Source organism: Arvicanthis niloticus, chromosome 27, assembly GCF_011762505.2.
Source record: "Arvicanthis niloticus isolate mArvNil1 chromosome 27, mArvNil1.pat.X, whole genome shotgun sequence".
In the NCBI taxonomy this organism is placed as follows: Eukaryota; Metazoa; Chordata; class Mammalia; order Rodentia; family Muridae; genus Arvicanthis; species Arvicanthis niloticus.
Window position 1 is genome coordinate 18,550,650 of NC_133435.1, and position 19,046 is coordinate 18,569,695.

The following is a 19,046-nucleotide window of genomic DNA, read 5'->3' on the forward strand; positions in this document are numbered from 1 at the left end:
TGCTGGAGTTCCTCCTGTGGAGGAAGTAGCAGCCATGTTGTTACCAGCTGATCCTTTTAACAAGTTAAACTCTCCTTTGCTCATTCTTCATTATGCCTTCCATTATAGTTCATAAATACTCTCCAAAGTACTTAACCCCCTTTCTCTTTTTAGACTGAAAACCCAAGAATGGAGAGACCATATACATTTAAGGATTTTGTTCTTCATCCAAGAAGGTCAGTAAATACGTAAGATTATGTTTTAAACTTAATTTTTTGTGATTTTATTTTTATGTATATTAGTATCTGCCTGAATATGTACCACGTATATGCAGTTTCCAAGGAGGCCAAAAGAGGATGCCAGATTCCTTGGGACTGCCATGTGGCTGCTGGAATTGTATGTCGGTCCTCTGCAAGAGCAGCCAGTGCTCCTAAACCATACAGTACACATACAGTTCATATACTATACATTGTGTCTTCATTAAACCATTACTTTTTAAAAATCCAAGATTTGAACACCCTATAAATAAGCTATTTAAATATATTGTAGTTTTTCTTTTAAAAGCTTTAGTTATTTCAGGTTTTTAAATACACTTGTGTAGCTGGAAGACATGACTCAGTGGTTAAATGTGCTTGGTACTCTTTCAGTGGACCCAATACCCATGTTGTGTGGCTCACAACTGCAGTCTTGGGGTTCTTTTGCTCTCCGGTGTCTGTGGACACACATGCACACATACATAAAACACACACACAGATACACATACTTTAACATACTTTAAACAGTGTACTTTGTTCACATTGCAAATAAAATTCAGAAATAGACACAAAAATTAGGAATGATTTGTCCCCCTTAGATTTATCCAATAGCTAGCTATATTTCACATAAAACAAATGTCCAGCTTGATATGCACAAAAACAAATTCAGAAAATATTGAACTATGTTTTGCCAAATTTAATTTCAGATATACTTTTAGAAGATTCACATAGAAAAAATAGCATGAAAAGAGAATAAAACTTAAACCCACTTGCGATTCCACTTTCTTGATCTGAATTATTGGTTCCTTTTTTCTAATAAAATATTTAATTTTTTAAAAGGACCTACTCACTTCATTTAATGTATATGAGTGTTTTACTGTCTATGTAATGCATCCATTCGGTTCTAGAGGAAGCCAGAAGAGTGCATCAGATACACTGCAACTGGAGTTACAGCCATATGTGAGCTGCCCTGTGGGTGCTGGGAACTGAACTCGGATCTTATGCAAGAACAGAAAGTGCTCTTAACCACTGAGACATTTCTCCAGTCCAAATTTAAAATTTTAGGTTCTAAATGAAAGTCCTATTGGTCTTTTGTGCCACACAAGTCAAAGTAACGCTTCTGGGAGAACCACATAACATTTACTTTATTTTTTCAAACAAAGAAATGCATTTGAACAGTGTATTATGGACACTTAAGTCTTTTCCATTTAAAATGGTAGTTTTAATCTAGTCTTTGTAATAATATACATATTAAAACAACATAAAGAAGCCATGGCTTTGTGGTTGTTTGTTGCTATTTATTCTATCTGTGAGAGAAGTCCTGTATTTAATTCCTCTAGAATCTCTTTTCTTCCTCTAGTTTTGGACTGATTTCAATGTGTGCATACCAAGAATAGCTAAGCAAATATTTTTCCTCTTTTTTTGCTTGCCCTGCTAGCCGTCCCTCCAATTGCTAGAAACTCTGTAAAGACATCTCTGCATTGTCTGTGCTGCAGACTCTAAAGGAGCTTGGAGCCCAGTTGAACAGCTAGCTGCCTTCCCCTGATTCTTCACTCAGTTGTTCCCTTCTCGCTTGTCCTGTCGGGTTATTGCCTCCCTTTCTCCCTCCTGTCTTCTTCCCCTCCCCTTTCTCTCCTTTTCCTCCATTCGTCTCCTTTCTCACCTCTGTTCTCTTTGATAAATATTTCTATTTTTACAGAAATTTTACTTTGATACCCCGCTCCAAGTAGATCCCCTCAGAGTCAGCAGGCATTCTGTAAACTCAGCAAATAAATGTTTTCTTTTTGGTGTTTAAGTTTCATGAATAATTGTTGTTGTTGTTTTTTTTTTTCCACAGTCACAAATCGAGAGTTAAAGGTTATCTGAGATTAAAAATGACTTATTTACCTAAAAACGGCTCAGAAGATGATAACGGAGACCAGGTTGAGGAATTAGAGGTGAGAGAAACGGGACTGTCTGATATCTTTCTACATACTTGGTAGAAAACTCTGGTGTTCAGGGAAACTAATGCATGCAATGAGAATTAGCAGGATGTTGGTTTGACAGAATGTTCCTTAAGTGGCTCTTTCCTCTGACAATATTTCTGTAGAGTGGTTATTGGTAGACTTAAAGGTAGAAAGAGAAATGTACAAATGTCCGTACATGGCATTGTGCCGTGGAGGGTATCTTACATTTGAACTTCTGTGTGAAATGAAGTCTCTTTGCAATGAGGAAAGAAGCCTCTTCTAGTGTAGCAGCATTTCATGCCATGGAAACCTGCTCCAGGCTTTGCTTGCACATGGATCACAGGCACCTCATTCATGGTTAGCCTCTGTGGTGTAGACTGGCCTTGCTTTATGCTGTGGCCTCCCATCCCAATGTTTGAATTCCTTCAGAGGCCACCTTATAATTTCAAGAGATGTAAGTGTGTCGTTTATTTATGAAAAGGCCGAGGAATTTAGACACATGAATGTGCTTATTTATCTTCTGGGCAGCCAGAGACCAGAGAAGTCTTGCCTGGTCCTTTAACATCTAGTTTGTGACTAAATATTTAAAATTCTGCTATTTGGAAAAAAAAACAGTTGGGAGGCGTTCTGGGCTGCTTGCATTTCTGAGTATGGTGTGGCTCTGAGTAGCTTCGTGTAATGTTTCATTTTATGTTGTTTGCCATCCTCAGATGAGCTGTATAAATTCTGCAAGATGAGGGTAAAATGCTTGTCTAAGCACTTTGTACTTGCTTTCTGGCCCCTCTGACTCCATTAAATTGTAGGTATTTGTATCTTGGCTTTGAGACTAGTAATTAAGATTCCTTGTCTTGTAGAAAATTACTTCATGAGGAAAATAGATAATCCATATTTCTTGGGGAAGACTGAAAATGTTATCTTTCCCAGTAGTGTTTGGGGTATAGTTGTACTTTCTCAAACTTGAAACCATTTCATTTTCTAAAGCCCTAAATTAAGTTACTTTTTATTTATTTTTTCATTTTTCTTACTGAATTTACATGGACAACACTAAAGCAGATGTTTAAAAAAGAAATATACACTTTGAAAGAAATATTCTTGGGCCAGGGAGATGGCTTAGTGGGCAAAACCTGAGGCCCCAAGTTTGAGCTCTGTCCTCAACCCACTTGTTCGTATTCCTCAGCAAGATGAATCCGCTGGAAGTCTAAGGGCCATCCAGCCCAGTGTGTACACCTCTGTGCCAGAGGTAGTGAGAAGGAACCCTGCATAGGGAAGGGGACAGAAAGGACTAACTCCAAAAATATGTCCTCTGACCTCCACATACATGGCATGCATGCTTGCACCCTTACACACACTATGAGTGAGCAGGTACCTCTGGAGGCCAGAGGGCATCAGCCTTATACACACTGAGTGCACAGGTGCCTGTGGAGGCCAGAGGGCATCAGCCTTACACACACTATGAGTGGGCAGGTGCCTGTGGAGGCTAGAGGGCATCAGCCTTACACACACTATGAGTGGGCAGGTATCTCTGGAGGCCAGAGGGCATCAGCCTTACACACACTATGAGTGTGCAGGTGCCTGTGGAGGTCAGAGGGCATCAGCCTTACACACACTGAGTGCACAGGTGCCTCTGGAGGCCAGAGGGCATCAGCCTTACACACACTATGAGTGTGCAGGTACCTGTGGAGCCAGAGGGCATCAGCCCTCCTAGCACTGGCCTTGGAGGTGTGAGTGCTGGAAATGGCAGAACAGGCTCTCCTAACTGCTGAACTGTCACTCCAGTGTCTTGTTTTCATGTTCAGCAGTGGGATCCCTTTTTAAACACCCTTGCTTGTTCATGTCGCAGAATCCTAGAAGTCTGGTTTCTTTCTGACATGTCCCTGCATGCATATAATGTACCTTTATCATAGTCACTGCCCCGTCTTCTTTAGCTCCCTCCTCCTCCCCATCACCTTTTTCTCTGTAGTCCCCCTTTGTGTCTTTTTTCTTTTATTCTGCTTAGTAAATTCTTTTTTACTGATAGACTTTAATAATCTGAGAGCAAAATATCCATTGGCCACATTCAATAACGAAATCTTGGGGCTGGAGAGATGGCTCATTGGTTAAGAGCACTGGATGCTTTTCGAGAGATCTCAGATTCAATTCCCAACACTCATGGTGGCTTACAACCATCTTCAACCAACTTCAGTTTCCTGGGACACAATGCCTTCTGCCATCTGTTGGCACTGCATTGCATGTTATGCACAGGTGGTATACATACATACATGCATAACACCTAAACACATAAAAATATATAAATGAATAATTGAGAATGGAAATCTTGAGCTGAACAGTCTATCTGAGGACTGTAACAAACTCAGATCACACCTTCTGAGACCAAGTCCTGGGAGATACAGTTTGACTCTGATTCAGGATTAGAGTTTCTTTTATAATGTGGCACATTGTGTTGGTGTATAGGAAAGGAAAACAGAAAATGGAGATGAAGTAAAAGAGGAAAAGTAGAGAACGGAATTTGAATATCAGCTCCTATAGAAATGAAAAGAGAAAAAAAGACTACGGGAGGGAGTGACTGTAGCTTCCCATGTGGAACCCCTCCCAGGGAACTCTCCAGTCTCCCTCCATTCCCCCAGCAGCTCCTCCTCTCTACCTGTTGCCACTCTTCTTGACCCCCTGATGTCAGGTGCAGCCTCCAAGGATTGAGCTGCTTTTCCAGCCTGCATGCCCCTGCACACTCATTGCCAGCACAGGTAATAGAAGTCCTGTATACAGGTGTTTAACTGTCACAGTACCGAGGACCTTTCCAGTTTGTCTGCTTTTACTTTGATTTATCAGGGGTAGGGCATATATATTGTTTATGAGTTTCCAATTCAAGTGCACAATTCTCTTGTGCTTTCTGCATTTTCCTGTCATGTTTAACAGCTTCCTGCTCTTGGAACATACTGCTTCCAATTTCTCCAATTTTGATCTAACGTTCTTTTGGTTTGCTTTCTATTATTTCTGTTACTCAATTTGTTGTATATCTTGGTATAAGTTACTAGGTAGGGATGTGTATTAATTTTTTTCCCAACCTATTCTCTAATATTTTTCCCCTGCCTAAATTATCTTCCCATTTCCCCACAGATTTAAAATGTGTTTGTTGAATGCGAAGTTCCTCTGAGTTTTCTTCTTTTTCTGTTTCCCAGTCTGTTCTTCTGAGCTGTGTGTGTAGAGCTTAGACCTAGACTGTTTTCTCTGACATATTCTTCTTCACACATCTCTTCTCTCTTAAAATGATGTTGGTTATGATTTGTGTTTCTACTTGAACTTGAGAATTGGCTCTCATTATTTAAAAAAAATCTATAGCATAATAATTTTATCAGAATTTTGAGAGTTTTGGTGTGGGAAGATGTTCCGTCATGCCTGGTGTACATGGTGTCCAGGATGGAATGCAGGACTTTATGCATGCTAGGCCCAGATTTTACCAAATAAGCTATACTCCCAACCCCGTTAGAAGACTTTTTAATTTTTATTTTCGTGTTTGCGTGCGTGTGTGCGTGTACGTGTACATACGTACGTACTTGAGTGCATGTGCCTGCAAAGCCCAAAGATATCAGATCCCCTGGAGCCGAATTACAGGCAGTTGTTAGCCACCTGATAGTGATCTGGGACCCAAACTCAGGCCCTCAGCAAGAACAGTATGTACTTAATCAGTGCGCAGACTCTCAAACCCCCATTACAGGGTTTTTAATATGAAAGCATGTTCATACTTAATACCTTTCCACTTAATTTCTTACTTTAACTACCGTAGGGCTTTATGTATTTTATCTCTTTAAAGACACAAATTTCTGTGCGTTTCTTTTTTAAATATTCCTTGTTTGATTCTTACAGCCTGGCCATAATGCTTGTCCTGGGTCTAGGGGAGAAATAGAAAATGCAGACAGACGCTAATATTAGAAGTATGTCTATCACCACACATCCCCAAGTAGTGACTTTTTCTCAGTCACTCTGCTGTCTCTGTTGGGCTTCTCAGGGCTTGACCTCACTGGAAAACTCTTCATGCCTCGACTGTTTGTTGATTTCTACCATAAGCGATGTGCTTTCTCAGTGAGAGGAGTGATGGCCAGCAAGGCTGCTCCACTGCTGTCTTCAGCTGCTTGTGCCTGAGTGGCCAGGCTCAGACTGGCTTCCGTTGTGTTTCTCATCTCCTGAGCACCTTCCATTGTCACATCTTGGTGGAGTGATTTAAAGATTTGCTTTTTGTTGTCCGTCGTTTTTTGCAGGGGGTCGTTGTTTTCTTTTTTGTTTTGTATGTTTTGTTTTGTATTTTAAGCTTTTTGAAAAATTTTGAGGCATTCTCAGACAGCTCTTAAATGTTTCCTCATTTGCAGGAAAGCCTTGGTTAGCCTTCATATTCTGGCCGTGAGAATTGATCATGGACTAAATCTGTTTATGCACAGTTTCTGGAATCGAACATAATTTGTAATTTATAAAGATTTTTTTTTAAGTCAAGCATCAAATTAATTGTTTTCATTCTGTTTTTCAGCCTGGCTGGGTTGTTTTGGACCAACCAGATGCTGCCACCCATTTGCAGCATCCACCAGAACCTTCTCCTCTACCTCCGGGATGGGAAGAGAGGCAGGATGTCCTTGGAAGGACCTACTACGTAAACCATGAGTCTAGAAGAACACAGTGGAAAAGACCAAGCCCTGAGTATGTCCCAATATGGATAGATTTTGCTGCTACTTGGCATGTTGATTCTGTGTCTCTAGTAGGCTTATAGTGGTATAGGGATTCCTAAATTATAGGCTAACTAACCACCACTGAAAAACTTCTATCTTAGTTGAGATTTTTTAAATTAAAAATATTTGGATGCCAGTGTCTGAAGGACCCTTGCCACCCAGCCTGATCCCCAAATCCCACATCATGGAAGAAGAGAACCGATTACCAAAAAACAATCTTCTAACCACCACGTGTGCCGTGCCATCCTTACACCTACACACACACTAAACAAGTAAATAAAGAAAATATAATAAACAAATCATTTTGGAAAATTCTTTGAGGTTAGAGCTGTGGCTCACTTGGTAGAGAACTTGCCTACAGGAGACCCTGAGTTCCATCCCCAGCACCACATACAGTGGCATATGATGGTGCACTCCTGTACTCCCTGCACTTGGTAGGTGGATGCAGGAGGATCAGAAGTTCAAGTTCATTCTTAACTTTGTGCAGTGTTTTTGTGCTGCTAGAGTTTGGAGCCAGTGTTTCATTCCTGCTAAGCAAACTCTGTCACCGAACCACAACCCTGCTACTTCATCTTTAAAGTATCAATTATTTTTAACTCATAGATGAGCCACTGATAAGGGTTCTTTCCTAATGCCCTTCTCTAATTCAGATGGAAGACAAGGACCTTCCCACCTACAGAGGACAAGCATGAAGTGATCTTTGATAGATTCACGTTCATATCTCCTTGGTGCCTTTTTTAGTCTAAAACTGCACTATGATCTCAAGATTAAGGCCCTGGGTTCAATGACCAGGACGAAAACAGACAATTGTGTATGTTATTTCCAGGATCTTCCAATTTTCAGTTTCAGATACCCTCCTGTTCTCCTCTTGTGGCCTCGTGTGGCTTGTCACAAGGATGTGCTTGACACATCCTTGTCGTTTGTCTTACCAGTCCATTCATCCCTGATACATCTGATACTTCTGAAAACTTTTGTTCTGTTTTCACGTTCTCCAAAATAGACCAGTAGTCACACTCCAGCACATGTGCATTAGGATCTGCACAATCACACACCAAGTACAAAGTGGGGGTGGGGAGGACATTATGTAAAGCCACCCTGTTGTCTTTGACAGACAGGCAGTCCTGCCACACAGAATCGTGTTTTACTGGCTGGTGTCGATTTCAGGTGGCAGTATGCAGGTGGAAGAAAAAAATTTAAACATTCCTTATAACCATTATTCACAATTTATATTTTACATGCCACAATAGAGAATGATCTTCTAATAGCTGGGGGTTAGGGAGGTGATGCCTGTGGACAGACAGACAGTTAGATACAGTTCTCATGCTCTGGACCAGTAAGGTGTCCGTGGTTAGTAATGCTGTATTGAATATTTGTAAAAGCAAATGAGGATGCTGAGTGTTGCTATCACCCAGAAGTGACATGGATGAGTGATACATACGTCAAGTACTTCAGTCTGCTTATACATAGTCATCAATAGTGTGTCCACCCATGGAAACTGTCAAGTACCCTTTTTTTTTGTTCTTAATTTTTACTTTATTTGTGTGTATGGCTGTTGCCTACATGTATGTCTGTTCAGAAGTAAGTGTAACTCCTGGAACTGATATTGTATATGGTTGTGAGCCACCCTTTGGGCACTAGGAACCTGAAGTCTGTCCTGGAGAGGAGCCTGTACTCTTAACTGCTGAAACATCTCTTCAGCTCAGAATATTGCAGTTTTTCATGTGTTACCTTAAAAATAATTTTTATGTGTGTGTTTGTTTTGGTTTTTGTTTTTTGAACACAGGGATTCTCTGTGTAGCCCTGGTTGTTCTGGAACTAGCTCTGTAGACCAGCCTGGCCTCAGACTCGAAGAGACCCACCTGTCTCTGCCTTCTAATTGGTGTAATTAAGGTTGTATGTCACCACTATGGCAAAAACTATATTTTAAAAGAACTATTTTTCTAAACTATCTTGGTCTGGTATGTCATCAAATTAATGTTTTTGGGGCCTGTAAGATGGCTCACTGAGTACCTGTAGTTGCTGCCAAACATGATAACTTGAGCTCAAGTTCCCCAAACCAACAAGATAAAAAGGGAGACCTAATCCTTGCAAGAAGATTTCTGACATCCACATACATGTATACACACATAATACGTAAATATTAATAAAATTCTTAGTTAACATTTTTGTTACCAAACATGTGAATAAGATTTCCGATTCAATATCCTCTTTATATTAAACAAATAACTGGGATAATGTAACTCAGACATGGCTGAGGTTTGTACTTTTCCTGAACTCAGATTCCCTAATGTATTAAACTTTGAGTGGTAGGGTGTGTGTGCTGCCTGCCATTCCCCCTTCTGCATGTCTGTATGGGGACCATGGCTCCCTGCTAAGACCAAGCCAACCAGTTAATCCACTCACGAGGTATAGTCTGACTGTAGAACTGCCTTGGGTTTCCATCTCAAGCCGGCGTGGTACAATATCAAGCATTATTTGTGCAGGTTAGTTTTCTCAGCTGTGAAGAGAAACCCCGGCTGAGGAATTGTCTTCAGATGAGTCTGTGGGCATGTCTGAGGGCCATTTTCTGGATTGATCTTTATAAACAACTCACTGTGGGCAGTGGCACCCCTGGCAGGTGGTCCTGGGTTGTATGAGGAAGCAGGCTAAGTAGGCCATTGGGAAGCCAGCCATTAGCACCTCTTTATGGTCTCTGCTTCTGCCTCCAGATTCTTTCCCTTTCTGATGACTGTAACCTGTAAAATAACATAAGCCTTTTCTTCCCTGAGTTGGTTTTGGTCAGTGTTTTATCATAGCATATGAATCAAACTAGGCACAGTGATGAACTAAATATCAGCTATTACTCATTTGCATGAGATTTCTACTTCCCATGTACATTCTTTTCTGTTCTAGTCCCCCAGACCAGCTACTAACGTGCTAACAGTATGATCAGCATAGTGAAACAGCTTTTGACCAAAACCGTGAATTCAGCCTAAGTATTTACTAACCACAGACTCTTTGTTTATGATTCTAACTGTAACAAAGCAGGATGATACCTTCTTATACTTCTGCCCTAGGGATGACCTCACAGATGATGACAACGATGATATTCAGCTGCAGGCACAGCGAGCATTTACCACCAGGCGGCAGATATCGGAGGATGTGGACAGCGCTGACAACCGGGAGTCCCCCGAGGTATGAACCCTTCCTCCTCTTGTCCCCAATTCCAGCACATGTTAGGCAGTGGATGTTAGAGTGTGGATTCTGCTCTCTTTAGAATTGGGAAATTGTACGCGAAGATGAAAATACCGAGTATAGTGATCAGGCTGCCCAGTCACCTCCATCGAGTCAAGTAGATGTGCAGGCTCGCCTTGCAGAAGAGTTCGATGCCAGACTCTCCGTGTATGGAAATCCGGCCACCAGCCAGCCAGTCACCAGCTCAGTAAGATGTTTTAGATTTTGTCATGGCTGTGTGATTTCTTGTCATAAATAGATTTAACAGCTATGTTTTATGTACACTTCAATGGCATGTGATGATGATATGTTGGAACTTTACAGTATGGTTCTTTGACTTACCCTTCACTAACACTGGGAAGCAGAATGTGGGTAGTCCGAGTGTGCACTGTGGTCTTGGGTCCTTTACTCACTACCCTCCAGGCAAACTCACCAGAAAGAACTGAAAACAGACGCTGAGGTTCTTGGTCATTTCAGCAGGAAGGGACACATGGTCCGTGAGAGGGTGTCAGGGAGAACAGTGGACTTTGATTCTTTGGGTAATTTTAAAGGAGGTTGGGGAGATAAGAGAGTACTCTGGATGTTGTCAATAAGTAGAGGGAATTGTGTACCTGTGTACCTCAGATCTCTTGCGAGCACACAACTCGATGAGTAACAGAGACAAGAGAAGAGCGGACATGACAGCTGTTTGATGTTATGCAGCTTAGGCTTGTTTCATTTTGTTTTATGAGTTTTGTTTTTTGTTTGGTGTTTTTTTGTTGTTGTTGCTGCTGCTGTTGTTGTTTTTCCTCTGTTCAGACACAATTTAGAAGGCAACTTGGATTTGCCATGACCCTGCCTTTGTGTGCCAGGTCAGTTTCTAGTGGTGGAGGCTACTTGCCTATCTTGATTGTATGAGTTGAGATTGTTTTTTGGGGGAAGGGAGAGATGTTTTGTTTTTAAATATTGTGTGTCTGTGTGTGTTTGTGTGTTTTGACTGTATACATGTGTACCATGTGTATGCTTGATGTCCTCAAAGACCCAATGTCAATGATAGATCCCCAGAAACTGGAGCTATAGACAGTTGTGAACTAACATGTGGGTGCTGGGAATTGAACCCTGGTCCTGTAGAAGAGCAGGACATGCTTTTAACTACTTTAACCATATCTCTATTCCCTCTATGAGATTTTAACAAAATTACAGATATCACCAGTACACATGTGTAGATTAGAGGCATGTTGATTAAATGAGGAGAGAGGTAATGGTTTCATTCACTGTTTGCAGGGTCCAGAATTAAGCCTCCCAGCATATACCACCCCTATGGGAGACTCTGGCTGGCTTTTTATAATCTGTATCATCAAGGCAGATTCATTAGAAGTCAGTAGAAGACTGTCTGACTCTGATCTTTCACTGCATTATTCATTTGGTGAATGCTTCCTCTGGCTGGCCAGGTACAAGGTGCCATAACCACTCACTCACTGAGAGTTCATCTGTCCTAAAGAGGACAGAACACCTTGATCTATCTCTCAGGACTTCATTCCAGTGCAGGGCCAAATCTGCAGCTGCCTGTTGCCATAAATAAGGTGTCAATGGAATCCAGCCATTCCTACTTGTTCATAGCCACGTTCAAACCACATCTCATACTTTAGCAGTTAAAAGAACTAGCATTCAGTGTTGGACCTCAGTGGGCAATCATTTGCTAACTTCTAGCCCCTTCCTCAAGAAGCTTCACCTACACAATTATATGCCTCTACTAATATGAGTATCTATCAGATCACCTCCACGTGTCCTCTCCACACCTGCCTCTTTCCCATTCTTTCTTCCACAGCCTATTCTGTTTCCCATTTGCTTAATTAATTAATTAATTTGTCAGGGGGCTGGGGGAAGGATTCATCGGGTTTACAGAATAAGTATGGGGAGATGACTCAGAAAAGTGTTTGCCATGCAACAAATAGGAGTCCCTGAGTATGATGCCCACAACCCGTGTAAAATAAAAACCAGATGCATCGATGTGCCCTTGTCGTACTTAGGCCTTGTATGAGTTATCATCACCTGTTAAGAATATTCTTCAACTGTTTCATGAATGTGTTGAAACCTGAGGCAGTATTGAGATCTACAAAATAAAAAAATGGTTCTTCCTTCTTAGCTCCAAATTATGTTGCCTCAATGACATGGCTTGATATAGTATCTTAAACATATACATATTCATAAATATACATGTATATGCATATACTTACCTACCTTTAAAGTTTTTTACGAAGATTTACTTTTAATGTGTTTGTACGTATATCTGTATGTATCTGTATATGGTTTTGTGCATATGGGCACACGAGTGTAGTACCCATGGGAGCCAGAAGAGAGAACATCAGATCCCTTGAAGCTGGAGTTACAGGTAGTTGTGGGCCACCTGATAGGTGCTGATTCCAAAATCTGTTCCTCTAGAAGAGCAGCAAGCACTCTTAACTGCTGAGCCATCTCTCCAACCCCTGTATGTAATTTTAAGAGTGTGCATGTGTGTGTTGGTGTGCTGTGTTTTTTTGGGTTGGTTTGTTTGGAGTATGAACCTTATGTGTTCGACACATGCTTTGTACACATAAGGAATAGCCTTATGTGTACAAAGCATGTGTCTCGTCTTCAAGCCACCTTCTCATTTCCTTGAGATTATCTTACACATGCCTTTTGGTTAATTTTTTCACTTATTCTTCTGTTTCCGTGGATATCAATGTACTTCTTTTAAAATCACTAAAAACAAATTGTCCTGAAAGAATCCCCCATTTTCTGTTGTGAGTAACTTAGATTGTGTAACCATTTGTGTTATCATAAACTGTATAAATTGAGATATTCTGATTTTATGTGTGTTTATAAGTTTTACTGTCATTTAATAACAAAATAATATTTCTTTAAATAATAATACCTTTAAATAATAAAGATATTTCAGTTAGTGGTTAGAGCTTGTATATCAAGGTGAAGGAGAAGATAGACTATAGATTTCCAGGAAAGAAGCCATCAGAGTGGAATGCCCAGTGGTGGTCTGTGAGTCAGGAAGTGGCTGGAGAAGAGGAAGTGCCCAGTTCCGGGCGGAAGCATGGTGTTTGGTGTTGGACATCCAAGTATTAGCTGAAATTCAGTTGAGGGCTGTAGCTAGAAAACAAGGACCTAGAACCAGCCCAGTGGCTACAGCAGGCAGTCTGGACGTGCAGAAACAAGTCTTGAGGCAGGAAGCCCTTGTCACTTTTAGAGTAATTAAGGTGACAGATGGTGAAGTTTTTTATTTGGGTCTAGCAAAAAAAAGGTCATATTTAAGTCACTAGGAATGACAGGATGAATGAATAGGTGAGAGTGGGTGTGCACAGGGAAAATCCAAGTCCAGTTGTGGACATTGGAGGACCAGAAAGTGGAAGGGCGGGAGAGAAGGCATCCCCTGTGGGTCTTAGTAACCACACCCTCCCGGCATGCTGTCTCCTCCTGTATCACCTGTACCTCAGTACATTGCCTGTTCTCTGAGGGCAAACGTTAAAAGTATTACTTGTTTCCTCCCCTCAAGAATCATTCCAGCAGAGGAGGCAGCTCACAAACCTGTATCTTTGAGGAACAGCCTACACTTCCTGTGGTGAGTTTTCTCCAGCCCCCTCGGCCAAGAATGAAAGATAAAGAAATTAAGCTAATTTTTAAATTCTTCCACATTACAACACTGTGTGTGAGTGCCTGCTGAGCAGGGCACCAAGGAGATATGAGGCACAACCTGGTAGACGAATCTCAGAGAACTGTTTGTCTTACAAAGCAAGTCCCATGCTGATAATGGTGGCAGGTGGGATGTGGCTTCTCAGGTGATCCCTGCTGCTTAGAGGTGATGAGCCACTACTACCTCATGTGTGATGCACAACATGCAGCTGTGTACTGACATGCACCCAACAGCCGTATCTGCCCTTTGTCTGGGCTGTCTAGCTAGGGACCTCACTGCTCGGTCTATTGTATGTGGCAGCCAGATAGGCCTCCTAGTCTCCTGCTGCCTCCCTTCCCAGTCTTAGTCAGCAAGACCTGCCAGCTCCATGGCGGTTCTCACCTCTCATTACACCAAGTTCTCACTGCCTTATGTATCACTTTATTTTTTTTGTGATTGGACCCCGTATATCCCAAGCCTTGGATGCCTGTTTGCTCCTCCTGCTAGAATTACAGGCATATTCCACTGTGCTTGATTTACACAGAGCTGGGGCTCAAACCTGTGGCTTTAGGAAACGTAGACAAGCATTCCACCCATTGAGCTCTATCCCCAGTCCCACATGTTTTTTCAAATAAAATTAAAATCTGAGGATCCTGCCTGTTCAGCCTACCCTTGCTCTTTCTTGCCTGCTGTATTCTCAGCACCTGAATATCCTCAAATCCTAATTTCTGTACTCATTCATCTGATGTGTGCACATCCCATTTTTCCTCTTGGAAGTCCCTCACTTTCCTACCAGTCAGTGAGCCTTTGACTGATATTCTATATATATATATCAGTTTTGAGAAATGAGATTTATCCTTCTACGGGATTATAGCATGCAGTGCCGAGGCTCGAGAACTATCACCTCAGGAGAGTGGCTTATCTGTCTTAGAGAAGGATTCTTTCCAGTCCTGTGTTGAGGATGAGGGTCCACCTGACCTTGAAGACCCCCGGCCTAGTCAAAGTGATAGCAAATTGTAGAGGCCATGAGGGACTACCCTGTTATCCTGTCTTGGGGTCCACAACTTGTCTCCTCTTTTAAACCACAGCATGTGTAAGCAGAAGCAAAATCTCACTTACTATGTAACCCCAGGCAGTCCTGTAACATGGTAGATCAGGCTGGCCCCAGACTCAAAGAGCTCCACCTGCCTCTGCTGCCAGCACCTAAATGTGGTTTCTGAAACATGCTTCTGTTTGGACCTTAGCTCCGTGATGCATTGGCGTAGGAGTTGTTGTCCAAAGGCTCAACTTGTCATCAGCAAAGTGGGCCAGTGTTGTTAATAATCCCATCAGTTTGTATGCAAGCATGTGTGTGTCCTCCCCTAATTATATAGCTCCTAGTATTGACATGTTTTAGCATGCTAATTGTTTTTCTTTCTTCCCAAGTAAGTTGCTATGTTTTTTAAATATATTTTAAAATATGATTTAAAATGTGGTTCATGGTTCTAAATTTAAAATGTATCTTCTGCCTGTTTTCTGATGAGTGGTTTTCATTAAGAATAAAAACAATGGTTGTTTTACAGCACTAGCAGAGAAAAAGGCAAGAGGCTTCTGTCTGGAATTCTTCCTAGATAACATGGAGGGTTTTATTTTTTGTTGTTGTGGTATTAGCTTTTGCCCACTTCATCTGGATTGCCACCAGGCTGGGAAGAAAAACAAGATGATAAAGGAAGATCATACTACGTAGACCACAACTCGAAAACCACCACCTGGGCCAAGCCCACCATGCAGGTACTGTGCACTTTTCGCCTGTTTTCTGACGGCCCTGGGTAAGCTTGCACCTCACACTTCTGTGTGTTCTGTGTCCTGTGGGCCTCCAGTGCGCGCTGCTTACCTGCGGTATTGTCTGAAGCAAGTCTGGTCAGAACGAGAACAGAGTAGTGATCGGGTCCTTTGGATGGCCGCACCTTCGATGGTTATGTTGTTTACTTCTGTGTGTCTGTGTGAGTGTGTTTGTGTTTGTACATCGTTATGTGTGTGTGCTTGTGTACGTACATACATGTACATGGATATGTGTGTTTATGTGTGCATGTGTATGTATATAGGTATGTATGTATGTGTGGGGGCACCTGAATGAGAGAATACTCATATGGAGGCCTCGATTTCATATTATGTTTATTCCTCAGTTGCTTTTAATATTATTTACTTAGTCAGGGACTTTTGATAAATTTGGAGTTTTGTCTGAGATTTGGTCTCTGACTCTCAAACAGTGGGAACATAGACTTTGCCCACCTAGCTCTTGTGTGTGTGCTGTAGATCTGAACTCTGCTCTTCACACTAATGGCAAGCATTGTATCCACTGAGCTATCTCTCTGGGTACTTGTTCAAATATTTTGCTAAAGGGTTATCTTGGTGATTAGTATCTGTGAAAGAAGTTTATAGATATGGGGCTAAAGAGTTGGCTTAGTGGTTTAAGAGCGTTTGCTACTCTTGCAGAGAACCCAGGTTCAGTACCCAGCTTGCACATGGTGGCTCATGTGTAACTGCAGTTTTAAAGGATGTGATGCTCTTTCAGCCCTTATGGGTATTGCATATATTTGGTGCAGCCATACATGGAGGCAAAAAATAAGATTTTAAAAGACGTTTATAGTTGTGATGTCTTCGTGTTTATTTTATCTTACCACCATTTCTTTCACTGAATTTTTTTCTTTTTACATTGTTTTTTTTTTAATGGGGGTGGACACCATAGGGTGTGTATGTGGGGGGGTCCCCGAATGGGATTCGAGGACAACTTACAGGAGTTGGTCCTCTCCCTCTGTCTTGTGGGTTCTCAGGAATCAGACCTAGGTCCTTAGGCTTAGCAGCTAGCACCTTTGCCCACTCAGCTGTCTCACTGGCCCCAAAGCCACTCTGTGCTGTGGTTGTTGCCATTGTGATTCTGCTCTAAGCACTGTAACCCCCTTACAGCTTGGCTACATGGGCTGGCAGCTCTGGCTTCTAGGACAGATGTGTTCACATCAGTCAACAGTCATCTTACTGTGTGTTCATTAGCTGAGAAAATTGTTATAAATTAGCTTGATAAAAATTTTTATTTAAAATTCAGGAAAAAATACTAAAACGTTGGAAAGATGAGGCTCACTGATTTAGGAGCACTTTGTGGTCTTCCAGAGGACTAAAGTTTAGTTCCAGCGCCCACATCAGGACTTCAAAATCATCTGTAATTACAATTCTAGGGACCCGACACCTCTAATCTCTCTCTCCATGAGCCTCTGCGCTCATACCTATATGCAGACACACATAATATAAATAAATCGTTAGGAATTAGCCTCCAGTGTTCAAGAGTGACTTACAAGTGCACCTTCTGTTTACAGGTTAAGCTAGCTATTTTAATTATATTACTTATTTGTGAGTTCTCTATAGTTGTAAAGTATGACTTAATTAATATGCCGGGCCACAATGGAGACCAGTCAGTTGCTATCAACAGGCAGGCTCGCCATTCAACACTGAGCAAAGATCCCTTCCTAAAGGTTGGGAAATATGGCATGCATCAAACAGGAGGCCTTTATTTGTTGACTACAGCATTCAGACTAGCAGCTGGGTAACTTCCACGCTCCTCACTTCAAATTTATAGCATCAATTGCTTCTGTATCTAGTCACATATATAATCTACTTTTCATAATAGTCAGTGAATTACATGTAAAAATCTTGGGGTTTAGATTAGGTATTTTGTTTTTGTTAGTTGAGGTAAAGAAAGTCTTATGTGGCCCAGGCTGTTCTAGAACTTGCTGTATAACTGAAGCTAAACCTGGATTCCTGATTTGCCTGCCTCCCCCTCCTAGGTTCGACACATGAGGCCCCGTTTCTGTGGTGGCAGGATTTTTTTATTTTTATTTTACATGCATTGGTGTTTTGCCTGCATGTATGTCTGTGAGGATGTGAAATCATCTGGAGCTGGATCATAGGCAGTTGTGAGCTGATATTTGGGTGTTGGGGATGGAATTCTGGTCCTCTGGAAGAGCAGACACTGCTCGTAACTACTGAGCCATCTCTCTAGGCCTGGGATCCAGGGCTTTTATTCTCCCTAGGCAAGTACTTTCCAACTGAGCCATATCCCCAGCTCTAGGAAGTTTTTATTATTTGTATTCAATGTACATTTATGCTTCTTTTTGATTTATATTATATTTTATGAAGGTGTTCATACTTATTTCCTGGTTCCAGTTTTTGGTTCACTAGTAATAAAGGCTTAAGTAGACTTTGTCTCATTTATTAATAGTACCAGGAAGACTCTGAAGCTAAGCAGGACAGATATTTATTGTTACTATTGTTATTGTTGTTGTTGAAGTTTATTTATATTATTTTATGTGTATGTGTGCCTGCATATATGCCTTTTTGTACTAGTGGAGGGCAGAAGAGGTGCAGATGCTGTGGAATTAGTTATAGACGGTTGTGAACTACTACATGGTACTTGGAGACAAACCCTGGTCCCCCGAAGGAACAGTCAGTGTTCTTGATATTTTAATTGTTAAATTTAGGTGGTGTTTAGCTCATTACAATAAAAAAGTTCTCCAAACTTGTAACACCTAAGACTTAAGAACTATTTTAAAAGGTCAACATAGTTAAAACAAATCTAAAAGAGTTTAATAATTCGACTTAATATAATAATATTAAAGTAATTATATAGTAATCCAAATAAACTGAACTTTTCTCTTTTTTTAAGATTTGAATTGATCTCAGTAACTTCTTTTTAGTTTACACCTCTGTCTTTCAAAGAAAGAAAATAAATACTCAAACAGATAGGACCACAACATGTGATTCTATTCTATTTGTTCATTTATTTGTTAATCCCCGTGCAGTTATTTATCCTGTGTGTGTACATTCATGTGTGCCACAACATCTGTTTGGAGGTCAGAGGGCAGTTAACTTGCAGGAGCCTGTTGTGTTCTTCCTGTTCTGTCTTGTGAATCCCAAGTTGTCAGGCCTGGCAGCAGGCACCTTAGCCCCCTGAGCCATCTTACCAGCCCCGATGTGGTGCAGTCTAATGCCACCATCTTACACTAGTACACTAGTTTCTATGCAGAGAAAAACTTGATATAGTTCTGGTTCCAGCAACTATAAAATGTTCTCAGTGGCTTCACAGTCGGGTGAAACAGCTCTAATGGAAAACATCAGTCCTGATCCCAGTGGGAAGTGACATTCTCTTCATCAGTAGGACCTCCTAGTAATATCTTCTAGAAGCAGAAGTAAATCACAAGGGGAGCAATTAAAGATTAAGTACAGTGAGGTTGCACAGGCTTGTAACCCTGGCACTCAACAGGCTGTGTGA

At 41.3% G+C, this 19,046-nt stretch overlaps 1 protein-coding gene across 2 annotated transcripts in view; it reads left to right on the forward strand.

Moving 5' to 3' along the window:
* The window catches only part of Nedd4 (NEDD4 E3 ubiquitin protein ligase), an 84,905-nt gene that overhangs the window by 48,072 nt on the left and 17,787 nt on the right, over nt 1-19,046 (forward strand). For both annotated transcript variants that reach the window (XM_076926276.1, XM_076926275.1), the window contains exons 8-14: nt 154-215; nt 2,071-2,170; nt 6,696-6,862; nt 9,948-10,065; nt 10,148-10,312; nt 13,628-13,693; nt 15,395-15,514. In XM_076926276.1, coding sequence (XP_076782391.1) covers nt 154-215; nt 2,071-2,170; nt 6,696-6,862; nt 9,948-10,065; nt 10,148-10,312; nt 13,628-13,693; nt 15,395-15,514 — 798 coding nt within the window. The remainder of the gene's footprint in view (nt 1-153; nt 216-2,070; nt 2,171-6,695; nt 6,863-9,947; nt 10,066-10,147; nt 10,313-13,627; nt 13,694-15,394; nt 15,515-19,046) is intronic.